The sequence below is a fragment of the Ursus maritimus genome, unplaced genomic scaffold (assembly GCF_017311325.1).
Source record: "Ursus maritimus isolate PB19 unplaced genomic scaffold, ASM1731132v1 scaffold_15, whole genome shotgun sequence".
Taxonomy (NCBI): Eukaryota; Metazoa; Chordata; class Mammalia; order Carnivora; family Ursidae; genus Ursus; species Ursus maritimus.
In genome coordinates this window covers 48,178,999-48,206,951 of record NW_024423897.1, presented here as the reverse complement: position 1 = coordinate 48,206,951, position 27,953 = coordinate 48,178,999, and the positions used below count along the sequence as shown (strand labels likewise).

Here is a 27,953-nt window from a genome sequence, read left to right as displayed (position 1 = left end):
TGCACTTGGGGATGCCCATATTCCCAGACAAGTCTTCTCCTACTTGCCAGTGAATCCTCACAATTAGGACATTGTTAAGGCTAGACATCAAACAAAGAGGGCTTCTTGATGGTTTTATCCCTTAGCCATTTTTTGTCCCAGGAGCCACTTCTATTAATGTAAAATTGCAAATAGAGGCTTTAGCTAAGCATACACTGGCCATCTTTAACTAAGCTTGACATGCACAAATTCAAAAGGTGGCCCTCTAAAACTGAATGGTGCCTTGATATCCTGACTGCAGCTCAAGGAGCAACCTATGCTTTATTGAAACAGAGCGTTTATATATACTCCAGATACCACAAAAATGTTACTAAAAGACATGAATACTCAAATTGGCACTTTAAATCACCCCTTTCTTTCCTTTAATGATTAAACTCCTTAACTTGAGGAGGGTTTTTGTCAGCTATCAAAGGACTCTTATTTGGGTTTCTTTTCTTTTTGGTTTTTTTTTTTTTTGTTTTTTTTTTTTTAAGATTTCATTTATTTATTTGAGAGAGAGCGGGGAGAGCGAAAATGAGAGAGACAGAGAACATGAGAGTGAACACCAGAGGTGGCAGTAGAGGGAGAGGGAGAAGCAGACTCCAGTGAGCAGGGAGGCCCAATACGGAGCTGGATTCCCAGATGCCAGACCCCAGGATCATGACCTGAGCTGAAGGCAGAAACAACCTACTGAGCCACCCAGGAGCCCCTCTTTTTGTTATTCTAATTATATATATATTTTTCTCCCATGTCTTTTTACCTGGTACTGTGATTCCCTCAATGTCATGACTTCAAGCTGACAGATGATCCTTTCTACAGAGGGAGATGCATACATGTAGTCTGCCTTGGATTTAGCTGCCTCTGCCTTTTGTAACTTCTTCTTCTTTTTTTTTTTTTTTAAGATTTTAATTATTTACTTGACAGAGAGAGAGACAGCCAGTGAGAGAGGGAACATAAGCAGGGGGAGTGGGAGAGGAAGAAGCAGGCTCCCAGGGGAGCAGGGAGCCTGATGCAGGGCTCTATCCCAGGACCCTGGGATCATGCCCTGAGCCGAAGGTAGACGCTTAATGACTGAGCCACCCAGGCACCCCGTGTAACTTCTGTATGTAAGTCCCCAACTGGCCAAAGTTGACCCATAGATAGGGACATTGCTACACCTCTCATTCGGCAGGAAGAAGTTACAGAAGATAAGACCTTCCACTCTCAGCAACCTTAAAGATTTAAGGGTCAAAATTGTTCAGGGGAGAATGATGTGGAGAACAGAAGCAAAAGAAATGTAGAAAAAAAAATAAATCTCCTTAAAAACTGTAGCCCACTGACAGATATTTGAGGCAGGCAGTGACCTTCCTCAAAGAACTCAACTGCCTTCATGTTAATACTTTGCTAGAGGCAAAAAGCAACCTTAGCTTGACATTAGTCTGACCTCCAGGACCCTGTAAGTCTTCCATAACATATCAAAATCCCTTTGGAAATTTCCTCTATTTCTACTCCCCCAAGATATATGTTAGCAATCATTCTCCAAACATATGGCCCACTGATACAGATCTGAATGTCTCATGACTAATGTTTTACTAGATAGTAGTAAATGACCTCATCTTAACAGCAGCTCACCCTTCAAGGTCCTGGAAGCCTTGCTTCCAAATTCCTTACAGACTTAAGCCACCCTAACCCCCACTAACTAAAAAGTACATAATCCTTTCTCCCCCCCCCCACACACACAAAACAGAAGAAAACTATGATTAAACTATCACTCTGCTGGGATGGGCTCAATTCCAAGTGAATTTTCATTCCAGAATATGACATGAAGAAGCAATCATTGGGAGAAGGCAAGACCATGAACATAGAATGAAACCACTGAAGTGCTGTTAAAACTTCTCCTCAAACATGGCATATTCTGTTGGCCAAAGTCATTGGCAAAGCACAGAGTTAAAGTAGGGACATATTTTCCACCAACAGGAAAACATGATGAAAGAGGGAAAGGAACTAACAATTATGAACAAACAATACAATCTGTTCATGGTCCATCCTCCAGTCACAAATATCTGTGTGCCTCTTACAGATGAAATCCATTTATCTGCTCCCTGATCCCCACTCCTCCCCTCCAATCTCTTTAAACTATAAAACCAGACTTGAATTTCAAAATCATGTGATATAATCATATCAGAGTTTGATCCAGAGACAACTGAATTAGAAGGACAAATTATTTGCCCACCACAAATTCAACATATAACCAGGGATAACTAAGGACAAAATAATAAAAATAAAGGCCCTATTTGAAAGGAAAAGAATATTAATGGCTCATGGTAATTCAGTTATTGTTCTGTGCAATCATTACAAGGATTTCTGTCCCTAAGTCTCTGAAGCTAACTTACTTGGTGACTCCATTTTCAGCCCTGAAAGTCACACAATTTCTGGTTTCTTCCTCCTTCCTTTCCTATCTATTGGAAAAGAGACCAATACATTTTTTTCTGTATTCATCTCTTTCTTGTAGTATCTTATCAACTGTAGCTTTTAGCTATCAACTCACACTACAGATATTCTTTCTTAAAACCTCTTCTCTTAAAGCCATGAAGTTCATTAGGTACATTTTTTACCTTCCAAATTATCCCATGAAAATGTTTACGAAAGCAGAACACAGTCATATTCCAACATCCTATAAGCTTTACTTCATACTATTTTCCTCTTCAAACACAATTCCACATAATTTGTTGTTTTGGTGGTGGTGGTGGTGACAGAAACTTGCTTCTAGAGAGATATAATGTAGAATGCATAACAATTTTATTAGTCAATTTCTGTTGTATTAACAATTCTGTCTCAAAAATTTATAATCACAAACATTATTTCTTCTCACATTATCTAAGAACTCTGGCTTGGTGAGGTTCTGCTGGGCTCTGGTGTGCTTGTCTCCATTAAGTTCCAGTGTTTTCTCATTAGAATGAAGGAGTAGCTTTTTTCTAAGTTATGTTCTTATCAGAGTGGAGGCCAAGAACAAAAGAAACTGAGCCAAGGCATGCAAGCTCATTAAGGTTTCTGCTCAGATGTGATTCAAACCATGATATTTCACATGCCATTGACCAAAGCAAATTAACTAGCCAATCCCAAATTCAATGGGAAAATATCTTTTACTTCCAGGAAAGTATGTCAAAGGCAGAGAGAGAATGGATAATTGTGAGCAAATAACTGATTATGCCAGGGAAGGTAATAGAGATATCAAGATGAGAAGTCAGTAAAATTCTATTTCAAACAGAATTATCTAGGGAAATAAGACAAATGAGATGAATGGTGTGAATGATTGCAATACAAAACATACATCTTAAGCAGCTTTCCAATGAGGTTCTTTGAACAGTGACCCCCCTTTTTTTGTTTTAACATTTGTTTTTATTACATCCTGATTTTTCTAGAGTAATAGTTATTTTTCATCTTCTCATCAAATTTGAGGCCAAGTTTCTATTGTCATCTGTACTCCATTATTGTCAATGAGAAGCCCATGGAGTGTCAAATTCCTTTATTTTTCAAATTCTAAACTTCACCATAACACATCTAGGTGATAATATTTTTCCACCACATTTGCAACTTCTTATGATTATTTGTCTAAGGTTTAATGTCTATACTTATTCTTGAAAACTCTTAGTCTAGTTTAGTGCTTGTTTGTTTTTAAAGATTTTATTTACTTATTTGTCAGAGAGAGAGAGAGGCAGGCAGAGGAAGAAGCAGGCACCTCACTGAGCTAGGAGACTGATGTGAGATTCAATGTCAGGACCCTGGGATCACGACCTGAGCTGAAGGCAGATGCTTAACTGACTGAACCCCCCAGGAGTCCCTGTTTGTTTCTTAAATACTGCCTCATCATTCTCTTTGCTGTCTTCATCTGAAACTCCTATATTATATATTGAAAATTTGTTTTCCTTTTCTATATATTTTAAATCTTTTTTTGTTTGTTTGTTCATTTATCTTTAGTCTCTCTGATACATTCTAGATAGTTTCCTCAGACTTATCTTCCAGTTTACGTACTCTGTAGTCAGTTGTATCTAATCTCCTCTTTCCCCAGTTTGTTTGAGATCTTAATGTCAATTCTTAATGTCAGTGTCTATGTTGTGGTTTCTGTTTACTGAGAGGTAGAGTTTTCCATTTTCCTTTTCAGAGCAAGCCCTGGTTTCATGCCAGACACCTAACTCTAGTGTCATCCCTAATGAATTCTTGTAATTGTACACTTCCTCTCTTTTCTAGGGCTAACAAGCTAAGATGCCAGGCTCTGAAACCTAAATTCTGTCTTATGCTCCCTCTGGACTTCCACAACCTCAGCTTGCCAATTTGCCACTTGTGCAAGTGCACTGTACCACTACAATCACATGGAAATACAAACTCTATTGGGGGAAAACATAATTATATCAGTAGCAGATACATGTAATTCCCTAAACTCTCGTTATTCTAGAGTATGACACAGGATGCACAGAACTCTACAACAGAGCTCCAGTAGAAAATGAGGCTGACTCCCGTAATGTTCTCTATATTTTCAGCATCAGGGAGACAGAGAGCACAGAGAGTACCTACACAAATATGCAACAGTGAAAGCTCGGCAGCTGAAGAGGTGACTGTGATAAAAAGGAGACTCCGAAGTTCAGTAGCTGTTGCCAATTTACACTCTAGTGCTAAGTCATATGTACTGAGCCAACCATTTCTAAAATACAGAAATCAGTGTTCATGTCCACCATTTGGCTCTTCATCGTCTAAACTTAAGCTCATTTTTCTCGTTAGAAACTAATTTTTGTCAAAGCAAAATGTTGATAATTTCTACACCTAAATTTCTTTTATTATAATTAGATTACTTTCATGGATGAAATTAGACAGCGTATGGAGGGAATTTTTTCCCCTCAATGAAATGTCTGTTTTCTCAACTGTCTACTTCAGGATCTATAGCATTTTGATGCCTGGAATTATTTCAAGGTAGAATTTTCTCTTATCTGCAAAAGTTAAATATACTGAAATAATTATGATTTAAATGCCCAGATGTAAAGCTGGGACTTGTTGAGATATGAGGTGGTACACGATGTATTACAGAAGTTTAGGTACCAAGTCACCTGTAGTATATCAATAAAGGGTTTTTTTTTCTTTTTTCTTTCTTAGCTTCAATGTACATGAGAAATCTCTAAGTTGTATTTTACCTCATTAGCAAGTTTCAAACACATCATTAAATGGCGCTGTAATTATCCCTATTGGTTTTAAGACTATGTAATTTTATGTGGCAGAGAGATACAGATATCATTATTTCCTATTTCTGTTTCTGAATGAGCTATAATTTCATATGCCATATGTGATCCTTTCACATACTTTCTTAGACTGTATCATGAAATGCTAATGATTAGATGACGTACATTTAAAAAAAAAAAAAAGAAGACTTGGTGAGAATGATAAAAGGGTATTTGGTTTATTGAAGCTTGCCCCTTGTAATACACTTTTTTCCCACCAGGATAATATTGATTCTAATTGCTTTTTAAAAGACCTTGTGTCTTTTCTTCAGTAACTTTGCCAGATCAGTAAATAAGTCATTCCCTAAAATTAACCCTGGGTCACAACGTACAAAAGCTGTAATCAATTTGATAATTATATTTATTTTGACTAATATTTTTCTTACATTAATAGTATTTACTTGGGAAAGTGACTACTTATATAAGATAAATATTTATTTTTAGATGATTCTGGGGAAAGGCTGATTGACACGTAAGTGGTTAGGCTGTAATATCTGACTTACCCAGGATGTCTGACATTATAGATAAGATTAACCAGAAAGTTTCTAAATCTCTACTTTAAATTGCTTTACACAGCAGATGCAGTTTACATTGGAAATGCTACTCTCAAATTTAAAAAGACACCTAAAGAATCTGGGATTTTCCTGCATCTAAAAAACTTGTATTAAATATTGATCATTAATCATTATGTTAAGCACTGGTGGCATTGTTTTTACTATATGAATAATGTATGACTAAATCTACAGCCATCTGAATGCGCATTACAATGCCACACATTAGAAGAACAATTGTCCTACATTAGAATTCCACTGTACTATGGAATAGTATCTTTAAAATTGCTTAACCTAAAAAAAATATTTAAAAATAAAAAAATAAAATTGCTTACACTAACACATTTGCTTTACCATATCTCAACGTGCATTACTACAAAGCTGATTATCCTGTAAGAAATTTTTTTTCAAGGTACTAGTAGAGTGGGCCACGTTTTTTTTTTTTAAGTATTCTCTCACTTTTATTCATAAACATGACTCATAAAAGCCTGAGAAACTGTAAACTTATAAATTCTAATTGAAGATCATTCCTACTTTTTTCCAGCATTCTGTGAAGAATTTAAAAAATGATTTGTAAAGACTAATTAGTAACAATCATATAATTCCTAAGAAATATATTACATAAGCATGCATATCCGTATAAAACAGGTAAGCAAAGGAAAAGGAACCAGTCTATAACTCTGCCATAGCATACAGCCAAACAGATTAAACACAAATCATAAAATGACATTTTATAACTGGTAAGTTACTAAATAGACCATCTTAAATTATTTCAAAATACTCAACTTTAAAGTTAAAAGAATACCACAGTCTTATTTATTTATAGCTATTACCTTGTATGAAAGAATACGCCCTAAAGGTATTTGTACCCTGTTTAATGGCATAAACATATAATAATTTTCAATTATTATTTTATATACTAAATCTCATAACATTAAATAAATGCACTCTGTCTCTACAAAGTAGAATGAAAAAATATTTATAATAGACCAATAACTAGCAGGTTTTAAGGTTAATTTGAGAATTACAGCTTCCTTTTGAATTTATACTTTCAGTCTAACCATATTGAATATCAAGTTGACATACTATTCACGTATCATTCATGTCCTTTCAGTTGAAACTTCAGTGGGTTGGTCATTGCAACCCAGATGGTGAAGTGACAGGCATCTGGAATATAGCTACAGAAGCTGCACAGTATACATACAGCGACTATTTCAAGTCATTGGAGAGTATTCAATGTACAAAGGCCTGGATGAGATATGATCCTAGAGAGAAAGAAAGAACAACAATATATTTTTTAAAAGATTTTATTTATTTATTAGAGAGAGAGAGAGAGATAAAGAGAGAGTGTGCATGAGTGGGGGGTGGGCAGGGAGAAGCAGGCTCCCACTGAGCCAGGGGCCAGACTTGGGACTCAATCTCAGGACCCTGGGATCATGAACCGAGCCAAAGGCAGATGCTTAACCGACTGAGCCACCCAGGTGTCCCAACAATATGAGTTTTTATATTGACGATGACTCATGGCATTTTTAAAATATGCAGTGCTAGGGAAAGAATCCAAGCAACAATTAGTTTGTGGACAGAGGTTGAGGTTCAGGGCTGGCATAGTAGCTCAAATAAGAATAAAGACATAGAAAGAAGAAACATCAGAGAACTAGTCCTAAAAATGTGAAGCAATATTCCTGTGATAATTGCAGATGTATATACAGCATGTGCATATGTGGAGACGGCAAGAAACCAAGACGAAGCAAAGCTGGAAGACAAAGAGCTAAAAGAGATTTCAGCAGCCAGGAGACACTAAGAATCTGAGCTGGGAAATGCTTCAGTTGATACTAGAGAAAAATTTGTGTTTAGGAATAAGAGCTACTTCCCAGGAATAAGAGGAAAATGAAACAAAGCAGTTCTAAGAAAATCTAACTAATATAGGTAAGCAAAATTCCATGTATCTGCAAGAAAATAACTCTCTTTGGGGGAAGATGACATAGGCAGGGACTTCTGTAAGTGTTTATAAATAATCTTCAATCAATAATTCCAAAGCATGCTTCAAATAGGAAAATTATCAAAACCAAAAAGGAAACAAAATCAATAAAAATACCCAGATATGATGTTGATGTTAGAATTATTAGAAAAGAGTTTTGAAGTGATCATGATTAAAGTTTAAAAACATGTGGAAAAAAAGAGAATTTTAGCACATACCAGTAATATATATTTAATAACCGAAGTAAAAATTATAGAACTAAAATATTTCAATGCTGAGGTATGCACATAATAGCTTTCATAGACAAGTTATTAGAGAATAAACACAGTGGAAAAGGAGATCATTTTACTAGAATGTAGGTCAATATAAAATATCCAGGTTAAAAAAGAGAGAGAGATAAAAATAATAAGTAAGCACACAGAGGGAAAAAATAATAGATTTATGGTACACAGCTAGAAGGCCTAGCATGGATGCTTCACATAACCAGAAGTAATAAAACAAAATAAGAGAAACATTTGAAAAAATACTGACCAAAATTTTCTAGCATTAACAAAAGCTAGCTTAAAAATTCCTTTTAACCAAAAAGCAGACTTTTTTTTAAAGTAAGTAACTCTTAGGTTCACCATAAACTCTTGAATATCAAATACAAATAAGAATACTTAAGAAAGGTCAATTAAAGTAGGATAAACTAATCGAGAGCAAAACAATAAAAGACTGATAATTGATTTTCAACAGACAAGATGGTAGTCAGCAGACTATTAAATTGTATCATTTTACTAAAATAAGAAAAATCCTTTAAATTAGAGTTCTACTCCCAGTGGAAATGCCCACTAAAACCAGTAAGAAAAATTATAAGTTCAAAAAAAAAAGGAAAGAATTCATTGACACTAGACCAGTACTAAAGGAAAACCAGGAAGGGATATTTTAAGAAAGTTTATAATTTCCTTTCTAAACTCAGCAATCCAGGGAAGAAGAAATGCCACCAAGAAGGATAAATTATTATTGACCTAACAATTATTATTTACTATTTAACACAAGAAAAATAACAATTTAATGTAGGATTTAATATCTAAGATGGCAAAATAGAAAAAAAATCAATGTAACAGGGTTAAACAGTTTTAAAGTTGTTCCATTTGTTTCAAATGATAAAATTATAATTTAAGGTGAATAAAATAAATAGTAATATCTAGAGCAAATACTAACAAAAAATAGAAGTAAAATAAATTGTAAGTGAAGGAGAAAATGAAGGCAGTGAAATACATTACTAATTCAAAGAATGTAAGAAAGAAGAAAAAAGGGAAAAATTTAAAAAAATAAACAAATAGCAAGATGGTAGACTTGAACAGAAATATATGAGTAATTATATTAATTGCAAGTACATTAAATCAAAATAAACAATAGATATTGTGAAACAAGATTAAAATAAAATAAAACAATAGCAGAAACTTAGTTTAGTGGCTCATATGAAATTTTTGTTGGCTCATATGAAACTTTTAAAAATAAAAATAATACACTTTGAAAATAAAATGATGGAAAGCATTATACCATCTAACCATTAAACAAAAATAAAAAAAAATCTGGTACAGTTATATTACAGATAAAATGGACTTTAAGTTTTAGATGATTATTAGAGAGATGTTCCACGATGAAACATTTTTAATACAAGAAGAAGATATCTTGCCTTGTGCATCCAGTAACATGATTTCAAACTATATCTAAAATAAAACCCCAAAAGCAAAAGAAAATAAAAGAATAAGTAGAAAAATGCAGTGAAATGGTGAGATACATTAATCTCTGACAAACAAAAATTCTGTATGGATGTAGAAAGTTGAAAGGCACAATGAATAAACTTGAACTAATTTACATATGTGGAAAACTAAGTATGAAGCTGCAGAACTTACCTTTTTTAAAAGTACATAAGGACACTATCTCAATGAAATACATACTGACATTTAGAAAAACCCTCAGCAAGTTTCAAAATATATACCAGTAACCAGAGTAAAATGATATTACCCCCACCTGTCACAATGGCTAAAATTAATACCAGGCGGAAAAACAGATGTTGGCGAGGATGTGGAGAAAGTGGGAGCCTCTTACACTGTTGGTGGGAATGCAAACTGGTGCAACCACTCTGGAAAACAGTATGGAGTTTCCTCAAAAAGTTGAAAATAGAGCTACCCTACAATCCAGCAATTATACTACTAGGTATTTAACCAAAAGGATACAAAAATACAGATTCGAAGGGAAACATGCACCCCAATGTTTATAGCAGCATTACCAACAATAGCCAAATTATAGAAAGAGCCCAAATGCCCATCAATGGATGGACTGATGAATGGATAAAGTGGTACACACACACACACACACACACACACACACACACACACACAGAGGAATATTACTCAGCCATAAAAAATACAGAAATCTTGCCATTTGCAATGATGTGGATGGAAGTAGAGAGTATTATGTTAAGCGAAATAAGTCAGAGAAAGACAAATACCATATGATTTCACTCATATGTGAGATATAAGAAACAAAACAAATGAACATAAGAAAGAAACGAGAAAGGTAAACCACAAAACCAACTGAACTATAGAGAACTGAGGGTTACTAGAGGTGAGGTGGGTGGGGATGAGTTAAATGGGTGATGGGCATCAAGGATGGCACTTGTGATGAGCACTGGGTGTAGTGTGTAAGTAATGAATCACTGAATCCTACACCTGAAAATAATATTATAGTGTTATTTAAATATTGTAATGAATTTAAATAAACACTTGAAGAAAAAGAAAAAATGAACTAGATATCATTTTTAAAATACACTACAGAAATGTCAACTTGCTGGTAATTAAAACATACACTTCACATTTTGATTGATCAAAGAAGCTTTCTTATTTTGTTTCTTTCAATTCCTGTTTCAAATAAAATATTAATGTTGAATATATTATATGCCATTTAGATTTCTTTTCATGAAAATATAAATAGTAAACTGAAAATAATGGTCTTTCCTCTAAAATATTTTGCTTTCAACGAAATCATAACAACATCAATATATTCATCAGTGATATTTAATTTTCACCAACATTAAGATTTACTCAAATAAGTAAACATTTTAATTCTTAGTATTATAGAAAATACTGCCATCTATTGAATTTTTAGGCCTTGATCTTCCAAATATTCCACAGCATTATAACAACTCTAGTCACAAGTGAGCTAAAGCTGTTGGATGATGTACAATTTTGCAAGAATTTCAAGTTCTTAGGGGAAGTTTTTTTAAATAATCAAGTTCTTACCATTTTATGGTCATTATTTGACATGTTTTTTTTTTTCTCTTTCCCCAAATAGGTTATTCATTCTTACTTACTCAGAGGCAACTGTAAAAATACAGATCCTTTCATTTAGAGTGCAGAAAGTCTGCCTTATGAATTTTCATGTAAGTCACTGAATTTTATGTGCGTATTATTTATCAGAATAGTGAAGGTCATTGACTTTTTACCTACCTAAGAATAAATTAAGCAATAACTGCAATATAACAGTAACATAGTTAAAACCAGAAAAGGGCATTGCAAGAATCTCAAGAAGTGGAATACATTCCTTTCAACAGAAGGACTAATATCAAGGAAGCTTATACCCCAATATTTTTCTGTGAAGGAGAACTAGGTATCGCTTGGCTCCTTTAAGTAAATACTCAAGCCATAGAAATTTTGATTTGTTCTTCCACTCTGAATCTTGCAAGTGGCTCCCTTTCTTAACACTTTCCTGGCCACATGTATGCATTATGTATAATTGATCAGTGTCTATCCTCTCAGTTGGGCATGTACCAACTGGTCTCTCTTCTGCCCTCTGCCTCCTGACAGGGACAGGCAGTCTGGATCTTTATTTGTCTTGCATCCTAGGCCACTGGTTTTGCAACTACCTAGTGTAAAGTCTTCATAAAGGAAATTATCAGTCTAGCTCATTCCCTAGTTTTCAAAAACTTAGAGTTAATTTATTTCAAATAAAAAATATAGTGATAACTTTAAATTAAAGTACAAGATATAACAATCTTCCTCAGGGCATGGTAGGTTAAAAGAAGAAAGAAAAAAGGGGAAAAACGCTTTGAAGGAATATTTTTGCAAAGTTTTGTGTGCAGATGTTTATATTAACGTTAATCACAGTAGTGGTGTAAGAACAATAACTGCCTGAGACAGGTGAAATGAGAAAGAAGTCAGAGGAGACCTGTAAAAACATCACATCTTCAGAGAAACAAACTGCTGGATCCATTTGATGACTGGGTATATTCTTTACATAAGTTGAATTGTATAAAGATTTGTGCATTTCATGGTGCTTCGTGAACATAAGCACTCATAATATATCTCTTTTTTCTACAAGCATTTATAGTTTCCCATTATATATGTAGCCATTTGATGAGTTATGATGCTTAGAGGTAAATTAAAAAATAATTTATTGCAAGCCACTCTTGTCAAGGTGATACTAATTATTCTGAAAGCAGCATTGTGTTTAGTGCAATATGAGTACAGATTAAAGTATCTCTTAAGCAAGTCAGAGTGTGAGGTTCTGAGTGTGTACTGGCTCCGTTTCAAAACTCTAAGCACATGTCAGTGTGGCAGGGTTGGCATCTGCCTGTCATTCTGCATAGTCTGCTCCTGACTGAAGAAATGTAGACCTCCTTAGATAGGTTGGGTTCACTCAGAGAGTGCACGTTTATTCTGTTTCCTCATCAGGTATATAGTAGTTTTCCCCCATAAACTGGTGTTTCAAAATAACCCTGCTATTAATCAAAAGAATAAAATTAGGAATAATGTCTCCATATTTATTACCAGTACAATTTTCTGTTGATTTTTAAAATCAACTGTAATGGACTTGTAAATTTAAAAGTTAGTTTATGGAGAGAAGGAGGGAGAGAGAGAGTGAGAGATTCTATTTGTATCATGACCAAGCATTTATTGAATCTTTGTAGTGTATCCCTTAAGTTTCATTCTATTAAGAACTGTAATATTAATATATATCTTTAAAATAGCAGTGATAGTATCTATTTGAAAATAAGGTAGACAAGTTGCCTTTGTAAACTGTAATAAAGTTTATGTCCAATTGAGGTTAGCATTATTGCTCATTAAATTAAAAAAATCTTTGAACTTTAGTTTCTTTATCCTATAAAAGAATAGCACTCATAGAGTGGTATATGTGTATATGCAAATTGTGTGAACTAAGTGATAAAATAAAAACAAAAATGCACTGTAATTTGTAAAATGACAGAATTGATCTTTGTGGTTTAATGTAATGTGAACTTCTCTATGATTTATAATAAACCTACTTTCTTCATAGAACAAAGGACACATGAATGAATCAGGCCATATATTCTATCACTAGAGCCAATATATTTTTTTTAAAGATTTATTCATTTTAGCCAGGGGGGAGGGGCAAAGGGAGAGAGAGTCTGAAGCAGAGTCCATGCTGAGCATGGAGCCCAACACAGAGCTCAATCTCATGACCCTGAGATCAGGACCTGAGTGGAAACCAAGAGTTGGACGCTCAAACAACAGTGCCACCCAGGCACCCCATCTCTAAAACCAATATTTTAAATTGATGCTACCTAACTATGAACTTCACTTGCACGTCTTTTAACAATGGTAGTTTAAAAAAGTATTTAAATTCAACTCATTCACTCATTCATCTAGCAATCATTTATCAAGGGCTGGGCACTGATCTGAACATTTAAGGTTACATAGACAATTTAAGCATCATTCTTACTTAGAGAGACTCATAGTAGTAGAAGCCATATGTACCTATGGAAATAAATATAACATGAAAATGCCATGTAACAGAAAATAAGAATCGATTAACTCTGTTAATTCTGCAACAAATCTCAGAGAAAATTATAACAAGAATTTGAAACAGAAATGAGTATGGAAAATTCTGCATTGAATTAAGAATGTGCAAGGCTATTATGTTTTGGGAACAGGCAGTATTCCATCGTGGCTAAGCCTGGAGTGTACCAAGAGAAATATTAAGAGATAGAGCAGGGGAAGGCATTTCATAAGACTTGTGAAGAACCTGTATCGACATACCATGGTGTCTACTTTACTGCAGTTTTTAAACATCGTGTGTCAAAAGGACATATGGGATAGCACCCCTACAGGATTTTTATGATAATTAAAGATTCTTCTATAAAATGTCATCCACAATTTCTGCCACATTAAAAATACTAAAATATATTTCTTCCCATTCTAAGGATGTCATAAACACCTTTTTTTTTTCAAACTCACAGAACTGACACCTTCTCCCTCTGAATTGTCTGAAAGTTTGTGCCCTCCATTCACAAGGTTCATATTCTACTGAGAGCCCACCTATTGTATTAGCTGCACTTTGCTGTGGGATGTTTTGTGTGTGTGCGTGTGTGTTGTGGGGGGTGGATGCGGAGAGCATTTATTCTTAACATGGAGATTTGTTTTTTTTCAATTTCAGTCACCGAAAGCACATATGTAATTTTTTCTTTTTTTTCCAAGAGTAGAATGTCACCATCAGCATGTATTTTGGGTCTCTCCCTGTATACCTTAGTAATACATAACTGCTTTAGCAAATACAAAAGATACTTAGTGGTACTTAGTATCACTATATCATTTTTAGTATTTAACTGTAATGTAAACTGAAACACATATTTTTTAACATGACGGCAATTATCCACCAGGTTCAGGAGACAATAAGTGGAGGGATTTCTTTACTCTTGTGTACAAAAGGGAAACCATGTAGCACAAAAACAAAATATTCCCATTTAAGATAATAGTAACATGACATTATATATTTAAGTACTTCATTTTGTTTTATACAAATGAAGAATGATAAATGTAAATCATAAGAGACAAGTACATACTCTGAGGAAACCGTGGGGGGTTGTCATTGACATCAGTGAGGGTGATGTTGACCGTTGTCGATCCAGAAAGTCCTCCAACTTGCCCAGCCATGTCTTTGGCTTGAATGACCACCGAATAGTGTTCTCTGGCTTCTCTGTCCATATTGTGTAAGGCAGTTCTAATAACTCCTGTAATACATATTTTAAACAAAACAGTATGGATTATATATTAAATGAGAGGCAGCACAGATATATCTTTTTTCTTTCTGTTTTAAGAAGTGCATTTTTAAATGAAATACTTTCATGAGAAAGCCAGTCTTTTGAGACAAACAGTACCTTAAAATTTTTACTAAACCATCTCATTGAATCCTTTATTTAAAACCACAGGTCGCAAACCATTCTATTCATGGCAATTAAGATGCCTATTTCTTTGTGTTCCTTGTGGTGCCCTGGAGGGAAGCCACACAGCCCAAGCTTGTCCCTCTGCTGGATTACTAAATATTTCACAAGTTGTGCTCCTCACAAGTGTCAGATGAGATGATTTGAGAAGAGGTTAATTTTCCTCTTTACAGAACAATTTACATAGCTTCCTGACAGGGTTGTCAAAGTTTGATGATGGAAAACATTGAAGAATTGTGGGTACTTGAACAAAGATTGTAGGCAGGAGTCATTTTAACATTTATCAAGATTAAGAAAGTCACTATTTTTATCAGGAAATAACAGCTTCAATAAGAACTAGATCTAAGTACCAAGGCAAAATAAAGTGATGAAATTGATTCCAAAAATCCCATGTAAAAGTCACATTCTTGATCTCATAGTGCCAAAGGAGACATTAAAGGTACCTTTTTATGAACTAGTACTTGGATTCAATAAAGATATAAAAAATGTTATTTGTTATATCTCCATTTGTATCAAACATAGGTACATATAAATTTGATAGCTTTGTCAATAGAGCCTTAAATTTAAAAACTGAAACACATTTTCCAGAGGATCAAAGACTATTAACTGTGTTATTAAAAAAGTCCTCATGTAAATAAGCTGTATTATAAATAAGTATATACATATAGGCATATATGTATTTACATTTATATTATATATACATATAAATATACAAAAAAAATTTGCTACTCCACACATAGGTCAACATTTAACAACTACCTTTTTACTTTAAAAAATATTTGGATCATGTCACTTTTTTAAAAAAATAATTATTTATTTACTAGAGAGAGACTGAGAGAGAGCAAGCACAAGTGCGGCGAGGGGCAGAGGGAGAGGGACAAGGAGACTCGCCGCTGAGCGCGCAGCCCAACACAGGACTCGATCTGAGAACCCTAAGATCATGAGATCCCAGGACCTTGAGATCATGACCTGAGCCAAAGTCAGAGGCTTAACCTACTGAGCCCCCCAGGTGCCCCATGGATCATGTCACTTTTTGAGAAAGGCACCAATGGCTTCAACCAAACACACAATTGATTAGTTAGCAGTGCAATTCATAAGACAATGCCAATTATAATAACTGCTAACTACAGAGTTTAACAAACACTTTTACAGACAGTATATTGATATGAGAGAAAATAGGGTTGTATATTCAAATTAAAAATAGTCTTTTAGAAGTGGAAGGGATTCGTCAATCAGTTTGAACACAGAACACTGAAGCAGTATTTTTGTTTTACCAAATTGATTGTATGTATAATGACTTTGAGAGGAGAGCCTCAGGAACCAGGAAAAGCGATCTCACAACTTTCAATATTTGTGAATTTTTAATTGAGGGAGTTCAGGAAAATTTTCCTGAAGCTAAATAAAACTGAAAATTATTCTCATCAAACGAAATTATAATAATATGGTAATAAATGATTCATCTAATTCATGCATACAGAAAAGCCTCAAGCATCCTTATTAAAAAGAACAATGTTTTATCACATATGATAATTATATAAGAAGGAATTGAATTGATGCAGAAATGAACAAGAATTTATGAAAATATTTTATGAAAGAAACATATGCTTTCTAATATTTGAAAAAAAAAATAAAGATGTTCTAAAAAGAATACATTATAAATGGGACTTGCCTCTGGTGTGTAGAAGTTTGAGATTACTGTCCAGGATAATGTTTTACAATGAAATTACTTAAGTGTTATTTGCTAAATATAAAAATATAACAGTAAAATCAATCATTACATAGTAAATGATAGATATATTTATACAATTTGAATATTATTCATTTAGGAGAATCGGAGAAGCGAAATCAGCACAAGCCCTATTTGACAGTACGAGTTTCAGTAATTTCATTCCATTGCCATTATATCCCCTCTTTCATAATACAGCTACATCTGACACAAAGTGAGACGAAACTTGTCAGCCCAATTTGCTTATGGAAAGAAAACAGTATGTCCAGGGTTGACACGTATTTCTCAGAAATGATTATCTAAGAACCCATTTCAACTCACAGTCCTCTTCAAGATGGTTCAGTGGATGTGCTTAGCTATGACCTCCCCCAAAGGCACATAGGTAACTGGAGAATGTTCTGTGAAATTGCCATAGGAATATGATCCCAGTATATGATAAACTCATTCTAACACATTGCCCAGATGCTTGTAAGTGGGCTATCCTAGAACACAGCTGATACACAGTAACTTTTTTCCCCTTTTAAATAGACTTTTTTAGAGCAGTTTTAGGTCCACAGCAAAACTGAGAAGAAAGTACAGTTACCATGAACCCTCTGCTGTACACACACACAGCTCCCCCACAATCAACATCCAGCATCAGAATGGCGCATTTGCTATAATTGATGAACCTAAGTTGAACCTCATTATCACCCAAAGTCCTTAGTTTATATTAGGGATCACTCAGTGTCGTACCTTCTATGGGTTTGGACAAACGCATAATAAAATGTATCCAACATTAGAGTATCAGAATAATTTAACTGCCTTAAAAATCTTTTCTGCTCCATCTATTTATCTCTCCCTCCCTCAACACCTGGCAACCACTGATCTTTTTATACTTTCTTCATAATTGTGTCTTTTTCAGAAAGTCATATAATTGGAATCATACAGTGTATATAGTCTTTTCAGATTGTCTTTTCCGTTTGGTAATAGGTATTTAAAGATTCTCCATGCCTTTTCATGGCTTGATAGCTCATTTCTTTTTAGTACTAGGTGATATTCCAATCTTTGGATATACAGTTTGTGTATACATTCACCTACTTAAGGAAATCTTGGTTACTTCCAAGTTTTGGTAATTATGAATGAAACTGCTATAAATTACCTGTATACTGTTTTTTTGTATGAACATAAGTTTTCAAGTCCTTAAGTAAATACCAAGCATGATTCCTGGATCATATGGTAAGAGACTGTTCAATTTTGTAAGAAACTGCCAAACTGCCAAAGTGGCTGTACGATTTTGCATTCCCGTCAGCATTAACGAGAGTTGCTGTTGCTCCACATCCCGGCCAACATTTGTTGTAGTCAATGTTCCAGATTTCGGCCATTGTATTGGGGGTATAGTGGTATCTTGCTGTTTTCATTTGCATTTCCCTGGGCATGTGATGTTGTCTTCCTATTAAGGAATAAGAAATATCTCTGCATTTATTTAGTTGTTTCTTTCATCTGGATTTTGTAGTTTTCCTCATAAAAAGTTTGTACCTTCTATGTTAGATTTATAAATAAGTATTGCTTTTGGGGGTAAGTTAGACTAAATGGTATTGTGTTTTTAAATCAAATTCCACTTGTTCATTGTTATTATATAGGAAAGTGATTGATTTTTATATATTAACTTTATACCTTAAAATCTTGCTATAATGCTTATTGGTTCCAGGATATTTTGTTGTTGTTTTTGATTCCTTTGGATTTTCTACATATACAATTATGTCATCTGTGAACAGAGATCATTTTATTTCTTCTTTCCTAAACTGCATAGCTTTTATTTCCTAAGAAATATCTTATTGCATTAGCTAGAATTTCTGGTATGACATTTTTCTTTCTTTTTTTTTTTTTTTAAAGATTTTATTTACTTGACAGAGAGACAGTCAGCCAGAGAGGGAACATAAGCAGGGGGAGTGGGAGAGGAAGAAGCAGGCTCCCACAGAGGAGCCCGATGCGGGGCTCGATGCTAGGACTCTGGGATCACGCCCTGAGCGGAAGGCAGAAGCTTAACAACTGAGCCACCCAGGCGCCCCTCTGGTATGACATTCTAAAAGAATGGTGAAGGCGTGCTTGGGTGACTCAGTCGGTTAAGCATACAACTCTTGATTTCAGCCCAGGTCATTATCTCAGGGTTGTGAGATTGAGCCCCACATTTGGCTCTGTGCTGGGCATGGAGCCTGCTTGGGATTCTTACTCTCCCTCTCTCTCTGTCCCTCACCCCCAGCTGGGGTGCATGCTCTCTCTCTCTCTCTGTCTCTTAAAAAATAAAAATAAATAAAAATAAAAGAGTGATAGAAAATAAATAAAATAAAATAAAATAAAATAAAATAAAATATAAAATGAAATAGTGGTAAGAGGGGACATCCTACCTTGTTCCTGATCTCAATGGGGAAGCTTTGAATTTCTCACATTAAGCATGACATTAGCTGTAGGGTTTTTGTCAATTATCTTGAACAAGTTGAGGACATTTCTCTGAATTCTTAGTTTGCTACATAGTAGCTTTTAAAAGCTGGGAATGTACTTTTCAGCAGAAGAGATTCTTAGCACTTTCAGAGAAGAATGTCTTTCCTCATTCAGATTATGCATTTTTTAGCAGTAAATGATAAACAGTATTTGTGAATGAGTTATTTCTTAAGCAAATTTTGCAAATGTGTTTCAGATGAATTGATTATTAAGATTAAAAATATAAAACATATTCTAATTTTATAGTTTAAAGTATTAATGTATTACCTGATTATTTGATACAAATGTATAGTATTGGGTCAAACAGGTTTTAACATCCCTTGTCCAAGATCACAAGATAGGACAAAATCTGGTTGTTTCTGCTCCTTGGTCCCTCTTACTCTGCAGAACACTTCTGTACGTGCTCCAAGTAGCCAGAATTATCATGAACTCTTCTTGTTCTGTGCATCTATTATTGGATAATTTTATCACCATGGATAAACAATCATTTGTTCATGTTGGTGAATATTTGCATAGATATTGAATCATTAAGCTATTTTTATAAATATTCTGATTTAATACATTTTTCAGAAAATATAAAAAATGTTGAAAGAAGTTAGGAAAACAATGGCAAACATTTATATTTTCCCAATATTTTGAGAAAGAAATAAAGAAAAAAAGCAAGTTAAAAAGTAATTGTAATTTACTTTCCATTCTCAATGCTTAGCACAATAGCTGGCTTTTTTAATAGAATTAAATATATATTTTGAATAAGCATTCACACACACACACACACACACACACACACACACACACTTTTCCCCTACTTTTATCTAGGAAGCTACATTTGAAAAGAATGACAATATTAAACAAAATTACTTTAAAGAAATCAAATATGAGTTAAATGTGAAGCTATCTACATAGAGTGACTTTATATTCTGATTTTCCCAAGTCATTTTCAGAATATCCCTGTCTGTTCTTAACTATTAAAGCACTCCCTTTCATTCTAAACAGTGTTCTAGTCTGGATGATCAATAATTGAGTCAGCCCAATTTTTTTAAACATTTTTTAAAAGCTTTTATTTATTTGAGAGAGAGAGCGAGAGAGAGGGAGAGGATGAGCTGGGAGAGAGGCAGCTGGAGAGGGAGAGGCACACTTCCCGCTGGGCAGGGAGACTGATGCAGGGCTCGATCCCAGAACCCTGGGATCATGACCTGAGCCAAAGGCAGACACTTAACTGACTGAGCTACCCAGTTACCCCAAGTCGGCCTAATTTTTACAGTATTGCTAGTGGCTTTAAAATTTGACTCTGATTCAAAATTACCTTGAGATTGCCTTAAAAAGTAAATGCCTTGGACCCAGGCCCCAGAAACTCTGATTTAGTAGTTTGGAGTGGGTCTGGTCTACTTGCAGCTCTAACTGATTACTGCATTGGTCTGCTAGGGCTGCCATGAAAAAATACCATAGACTCAGTGGCTAAAACAATAGAAATTTATTTCATACATTTTGTAGAGGCTCGGAAGTCAAGACGTCAGTTTCTTGGTGAGGGCTCTCTTCCTGGCTTGTAGGCAGCTGCCTTCTCACTATGTCTTCATATGGCTTTCCCCCAGTTTGTGCACAAGGAGAAAAAGAGAAAGACGGCTCTCTTGTGCTTCTTATAAATCCACTAATCCTGTCATGAGGGCCCCATCCTAATGACTTAACTAAACCTAATTACCTTTTAAAGGCCCCATCTCAAAATAACATCACTTTGGGAGTTAGGGTTTCAACATAATGAATTTTGGGGGTTACACAAGTATTCAGTCCATCGATGATTTAAAAATTGCCCCCCATAGATGGAGACCAAAGAAAGAGGCAGACCACTTCAGATTATTAGGTGGCAGTTTTAATAAGCAAAGGAACTTACATATAAGACTGGCCTTGGAAAGCTGTAAGATGACTATGTCTCATACTTACCCACCAGAATATTCTCTAAAAGTTTATATAGAGGCCTTAAGTGGTTTCAGTCATATATACAGTCTAGAGAGTCTCAACAACACACTGTTCACTCAGGCGGCTTTCTTAAAAAACTGCTTCCACCATGGGAACAGGGGGGTAGAAAGAATATTCCAAGGACAAGGGAAGAGGTGAGGAATCTCTGATTGCCTGGGTTCAGCTTGTGGGTCAACTGGAGGTCATATCCTCTTAATGACCACACGCAATAACCATAACAACTCCTTCAGGTGAGTCCCGTGCAAATGGGTGCAGGCCATAGTTTGAAAAGACACAACTCAAAAGACGATGTGCTGCCACTATATATTTATACATTTCTTTACTTTTTATATCCATCTTTTCATTCCAATAAATGAAGATACATATGGGGATACACACCTGCACACAGACAACAAATATATACAATGGTAATGTTCATTTTTCAAAACTGTGAAGCCTAACTCATGTACAAGGCTTGGATAGACTATATTTGCACAGTCCAAGTAAGAAATTAGGTCTGTTTGGTTGTTTCTATCACGTATCCATCTACCCAGTGATTGTACTATAACTAAGTTTTGCCTTCCAAATAAACTTGATAAAAAGGACACACCTACTACATGGTCTATTCTTTAAGTAAAGTTTTAAAGTAAAAAATACAGAGCAGCTAAGTTGATTACCTAAAATTATTTCATTGGTTCTTTTTGTTTTGTTTTGTTTTTATTAAAAACATGTTCATTAACTGGTAATGCCATATTCTAGGTATTTGTTGGATAAGCTTCACTAGCAATGTTTACTTCAAAAATTTTAACTGGAAATGTTGCCTTTTATTCTCTTGTGAAGCTGGGTTGAATCAACAGGATGTGATTACCCTTGCATCATTTTGTTTTGTTTCTTATTACCTTCCTGGTAAACAATTGCAGGTGCCCCACTGCCTGCAAATTACCTTCTGACTACTGCTTCCCAATCACCTTGATATGTAGGGGCTTGTAACTGGGAATTACTCTCTGCTGAATACAAGTTCATAACATTGAAAACTCATCTGTGGTTATAAGCATTACTTGTTGAACCCGGCTCACTGGCCTACCATATGTTTTTTTTTCCCTGACTGACAATATTCATATAGAGCAGTATATCCTCCAAAATGTGTCCTTCCATTTTTACCTGCTAAAAAGAATTTAACATGGAAATGTACAAATCTAGTTCCTTAGATAATACTACGTAAGACCGCAAAATAAAATTCCTAAAGATTAGAACAAATAAACCAGCATGCACATTCAGGTTCCTACAGAAACACCCAAGGTCCACATATGCATTTACAAGAGAAATGGGCATGCTTTCTTCCATGTCTAAACTACCATACACACTTTGACTTCTTCTTATGTTTCCTTCCTAATTTACTCAACTACTCATTCATTTATTTAAAGTCTATCATATCATTATGTAATGTATATTAAAATATATAGGAGTCCCCCATATTTTTCTAATGGGGCACAAGGACCACTTAATAACAAAATCACATGGGGTGCCAACTATCATGCAAATTTAAGGAAGCCACCTTTGATCTACTGAATTAGAAGCTGGGGGAGTGGGCCAAAGTATCAGTTTTTGTGACAAGCTCCTTCCATGATTCTCATGAATGATCAAATTTGAGATATCCACCTAGAGTTGAGAAGACAAGGTTTCTGTCCTCCAGATGCTCATATTTCATTGGAAGATGTTTCTTTAAAATAATATGAACACTGAGAGATTTAGAAATGTTTCGACGTTTCATTAATCATTTTCTACATGTTGACACTTAAAATCTTGGCAGTAAAAATTCAACTTTCCAACGGCCTATGCTTTACTAGGTATCTGGAAGATTTGTTATGCTAGCTATTCAATTGCTGTTTGTTTCAATATTTAGTATATTATATACTATATCTATTTAGCTACATATTTCCCTACTGACTTTGTAAGGATAACGTGGTTTCCATAAGTTCTTGTCTATACTGAAAGCAAAAACATTAAGGCATTAAATCTATATGTATCCATCACCAGCACAGCTCCAGAAATATATTTTCTTCATTCATCACCAATTCAATGTATGCCGAAAGTGTTTCTGCTTTGTATAAAATGTGGAATACAGAAACATATAGGGTAGAGCTTATGACATTAGAATTTTATGATTATGGTATTTACTGATAGGGAGGTATATATACAAATCTGGGAAATTAATCAATACATAAAATATATTTTATTAAATGGTAAACAAAAGCCAGACATCAGAAGTCATAGTCATCAAAATGGATGAGTATGATCAAAGAGTACTTTATGGTAGAATAGAGTATTTGTAGATTATGGAAGTGTGAATGGAGAAATAGGATATCCATGGAAAGGAGAACTGGTAAGAACAAAGGTGAGGATCTGGGAAGTGCATAGCTGTATAAAGAAAACTGGATTTATTGGAAAATGATTTTTGGAGAATAGTAGAGATTAGGTACTCAGTGATTAAAATACTCCGAATATTTCTGTTTTGGTCCTCAAGTGACTGAAAGTTTGAATAGCTCTGTTGCTGCCTCTGTGGAAAATGTGACTAAGCTCCGCTACTTGTCAGATGTTATTACTGACTGTGGCTGAGCAGATGAGCTTATCTATAGCTACATTTAGCACATGTGAGACTCTAAAGTTCCAGGGGATAATAGATTACTTCAGATTTTATTTATATTTTTGTTATACAATTGATTTTATTTTTAAAGAAAAATATATAATACTCTATAAAACCCTGGCATCCCAGAATTAAAACAAGAACAAAAAGAAACCCTCAACATATTTAGCTTCAAGCTATGACTCATGGAATTAACAACCATAAATTCATGAAGGAAGACATTTTTATGCTTTAGTAGGAAGATTCAATTTTTCCTTGTCTATATTTTTTTCTCTTCCTACCGTTAAAATTGATGGTGAAGCATTTTATTTCTCCTGAGGAGAAAAGGAAGGAGAATTCGTATGTTTTGAGTATGGACTATGACTCAGACACTCCCTTCAGGTATACATCTCATATATTTTGTTCATACACTCGATGAGAGAAAAAGCTCAAAGCTTAAGTCACTCTCCCCAGACCAGAAACTTGCAAAACTTGAAATATAACCCAGGATTTCCTGAAATTAAAATCCTAATGCAACTGTGGCATTATCAAAAGGAATTAACCTTGTGGAGTCTATAGGAAAGGCTTGGCCTGTTTTGAAAGACAGACAGGAAAAGAGGGAAAGGGGAAAGGAGAGGGGGAGACAGAGAAGAGAAGTAGAGGGGAACATCATCACAAAAGTAGGTATTAGCCCCTCTGCGGATTTAGAGGCATAAATCAGACAGATTGAAAGAGAATATAATTGCATTGATACATTGTTAAAGATACTTCTCATTTTGAATGGTTTATTTGTAATTTTTTCCTTTTTTTTTTGCATTTTGTTTATTTTTATATCTGTTATTGGTGTATCAATGTAAGCTATGACTTCAAAAGGTCAGTCTTGCTAGTTAACATATTTAATAAGTATACCAATAAAATCATAGGGCTGCCAGGGCATTTCTGCAGGCCAAATAGTCTACACATTTTCAGGCTTTCAGCATAAAGGGATTGCAAGAATAAAAAGGGTAAGAAAACTGCCCAAGGACAGAGAGGTATGAAATAGCCAACATTTAGTCTGTATAATTAGAATTCAGACCCTGCTGTCACAATCACTTCCCTGTGATTTTCTGATTCCTTGTGAGTTCAGGGAAAATACTACAAAAGAGGCTGAAATGGATTTTGGAAAGGTGTCTGCATCTTGCCACTGTGTTTCAAAAGCAATCTCTGGTTGTCTTGACCTGGTTGGGTTCTAATAGCATTGGAATCCAACTTCTGAGGAAAATCAAGATGTCAGACAAAATTGTGGATAATTCTGGGTAACTAAAAGATGTGACTCCAAAAGCTAAGGATTGAGTCTCCCCCCCACCTTAATTTGAGAAAGAGAGAGAGAGAGCATGAGTGGAGGGGAGGGGCAGAGGGAGAAGGAGAAGCAGACTCCCCACTGAGCAGGGAGCCTGACACAGGGTTCCATCCCAGGACCCTGAGATCATGACCTGAGCCAAAGGCAGACGTTTAACCAACTGAGCCACCCAGGCACCCCAGGATTAGTCTTTTGTTCAACAGAAGAAAGACTGACATACTTAGAAACCGAAGATTCATCTTGCTCCAAGTGGTCAACAACTGTTTACGTTCTTCTTTTTGCAGGGAATCAAATATCAATACCACTAATCACGGTTGAACTATGATTGATTTGATGAATACAGTACAGTGGAAGTCACATTATAATGCAATTTTGGCCCTGGACTTAAGAGGACTGAAAACTTCTACCTTGAACTTTGAGAGCCCTAAGCTATCATGTAAGTAGTTTAGCTACCCAGCGAAAGAGACCACATAGAGAAGCCCTGAGATAGAAAGGGCAAGAGATCCATCTGAGATCCTCCAGCTCTTCCCACTGAAGCAATAGGCAGATGAACAGACACATCTTTAAACATACACACAAGTCCAGGTGTCAGCTGAATGCTACCAAATAACCACGCCAAGGCCACATGGATCAAAGAATTGCCCAGACAAGCCCTGCTCAACTTCCTGATTTCCAAAATTCCTGTTGTTTTGAAAGCTCTGGGTTTTGGGGTAGTTTGCTACATAACAATGTCATTCAAATTTGGAATACACACACACACACACAGATACATATACATACACACATATGAACATGCAGACACATGCACACAGACATACACATATAGTACATGCATACACACATTTATTACTCATAGTTGGCTTTCTAGATCTACCCCAACACCATTAAATCAAGACTGTGCATTTCCTAAGTACTATTTTTTCTTCTCTCTCTCTCTCTCTAACCTACCCACCCAACCCTTCTCTCCAGAACTGGAGTGCATATACACATACATATACAGAAACACATATATTTCAAATATTTCAGTTATGGTACATGTAAATGTATTTTATCAGTCCAGGTAAAAATAGTATTTGTAGAATAAAGAGAAGAGGTAAAATGAAACCAACGTCCATATAATTGATATGCAATGAACACATGGAATAAAACTTCCTATAAATAATGGAGTTTTAAGATTCTTATTATCTAGAAATTTGCATGCTATGGGGAATAATAACATTATGATATTTATGAGATTTTATAATCAAGACAATAAGAAATATAATTTCAAAGTTTTAAAATCTTAAATAAAAATATTTTATTACTAAATATTGAATGTTTATAGAAATACACTAACTTAAATAGAAATGCATTTCCTTGGAAAATAATAATAAAACAATAATTAAAAAGAAATCTGGAAGTACTGATTAAGTATGATTATCCCAAAATAGCTTGTTCACACGATTTGTAAAAATTTGATGGGCTCAAAATGCAAATACAAGTAACAAATATTAAGTTTATCATGTAGATATATTATGCCTGTTTAAACTGGCATTTTTTTTTTTTGCTTCTTTCTCTACAATTTATTTTTTTCTCTTTAGTTTGTGTTTATGATGCTTAAAACAAATTTAAAAAAGGTAAGATGCTTGATATAGGAATTTTTTTATTGCAGTTACTATTCAAGAAAGGGTACTTAATATGAATATATTGAAAATCTGGAATATTTGTTGAAACAACTATATTTAAAGCCTTTAATTAAGAAAAATATTAAAACATTGCTTTATATATATATGTATATATCTTTTCATTTTTATTATATATAAACATACATATATATGCACATATAAATGACTGTATAATTCTATTGGTAAAGATATAGTTGACAACATAGGTCCATAAGTAACTCAAAATTGACGATTCCTACTATAGTACTAATTTATTATGCCATCTGCTTTCTTGACTTTTAAAAGAAAGTTTTATTTTCCTTTTAGAGTATCATTTTATTTTATGATGCTTTATGTCATACTTCAATAATTTAAAAAGGCATTGTCATTTTCAATAAGCTATTTATCACATTATACATGCTATATATCTGAATATGTATGTATGCATATATATTATAAACTTGTGTTATATATTTCACATATAACAAATATGCAATACTGCAGCAAACTCATCAATCTAATCCCTAAAATTATCTTTAAGATTTCAAGGCTATGCATGATATTTATTTCCTCTGGCACATAATCTAACCACCTTAAGGCAGTTGTGGACAATTCAATTGACTATTAAGTTTTGACAATAAAAATTAGAATGTAGTCAGATGATTATAGTATATTCAAGGAGCAAAATGAGAAAAGTAAACATAATTTTAAAACATAGAAAAGTAATCTCTTGGCTTTCAAGGATGGTCATGCATTCTTACTGCCTTTGATCTTTTAAATATAAGTCTAAAGTGAAAACATAACTAAATCATTTAACCATGACATTACCTATATTTTCCTGGAAACTTTAAGAATGATAAGAGGTTAACATATCTGATAGTATTTGGAGAAAGATATCACAATGACTGTGTAAATGTGACTGATAAATCAATTTTGGATGTCTGTCATTAATTTATAGGTAAATTTATTATTAATTAGTAACTAATGAGTACCCATTGTGATTCCAGTATCACTGAGAGGCAGTACAGTAAGATCATGTGAACAAGTTATTAATAACCCTTCCAGCACAGAGGCGGGTCACACAGTCACAGGAATATTAAGTAACACAAAGAAACATGACTATTTTATAGAAAGAATCATATTCCTGGGAAAGAG

General features: G+C 34.5%; 1 protein-coding gene across 1 annotated transcript in view; it reads right to left on the bottom strand.

The window, feature by feature from the left end:
* Positions 1–27,953, bottom strand: part of CDH18 (cadherin 18) — a 312,552-nt gene that overhangs the window by 96,911 nt on the left and 187,688 nt on the right. Inside the window, exon 4 of the mRNA XM_008689887.2 lies at positions 14,662–14,829. Coding sequence (XP_008688109.1) covers positions 14,662–14,829 — 168 coding nt within the window. The remainder of the gene's footprint in view (positions 1–14,661; positions 14,830–27,953) is intronic.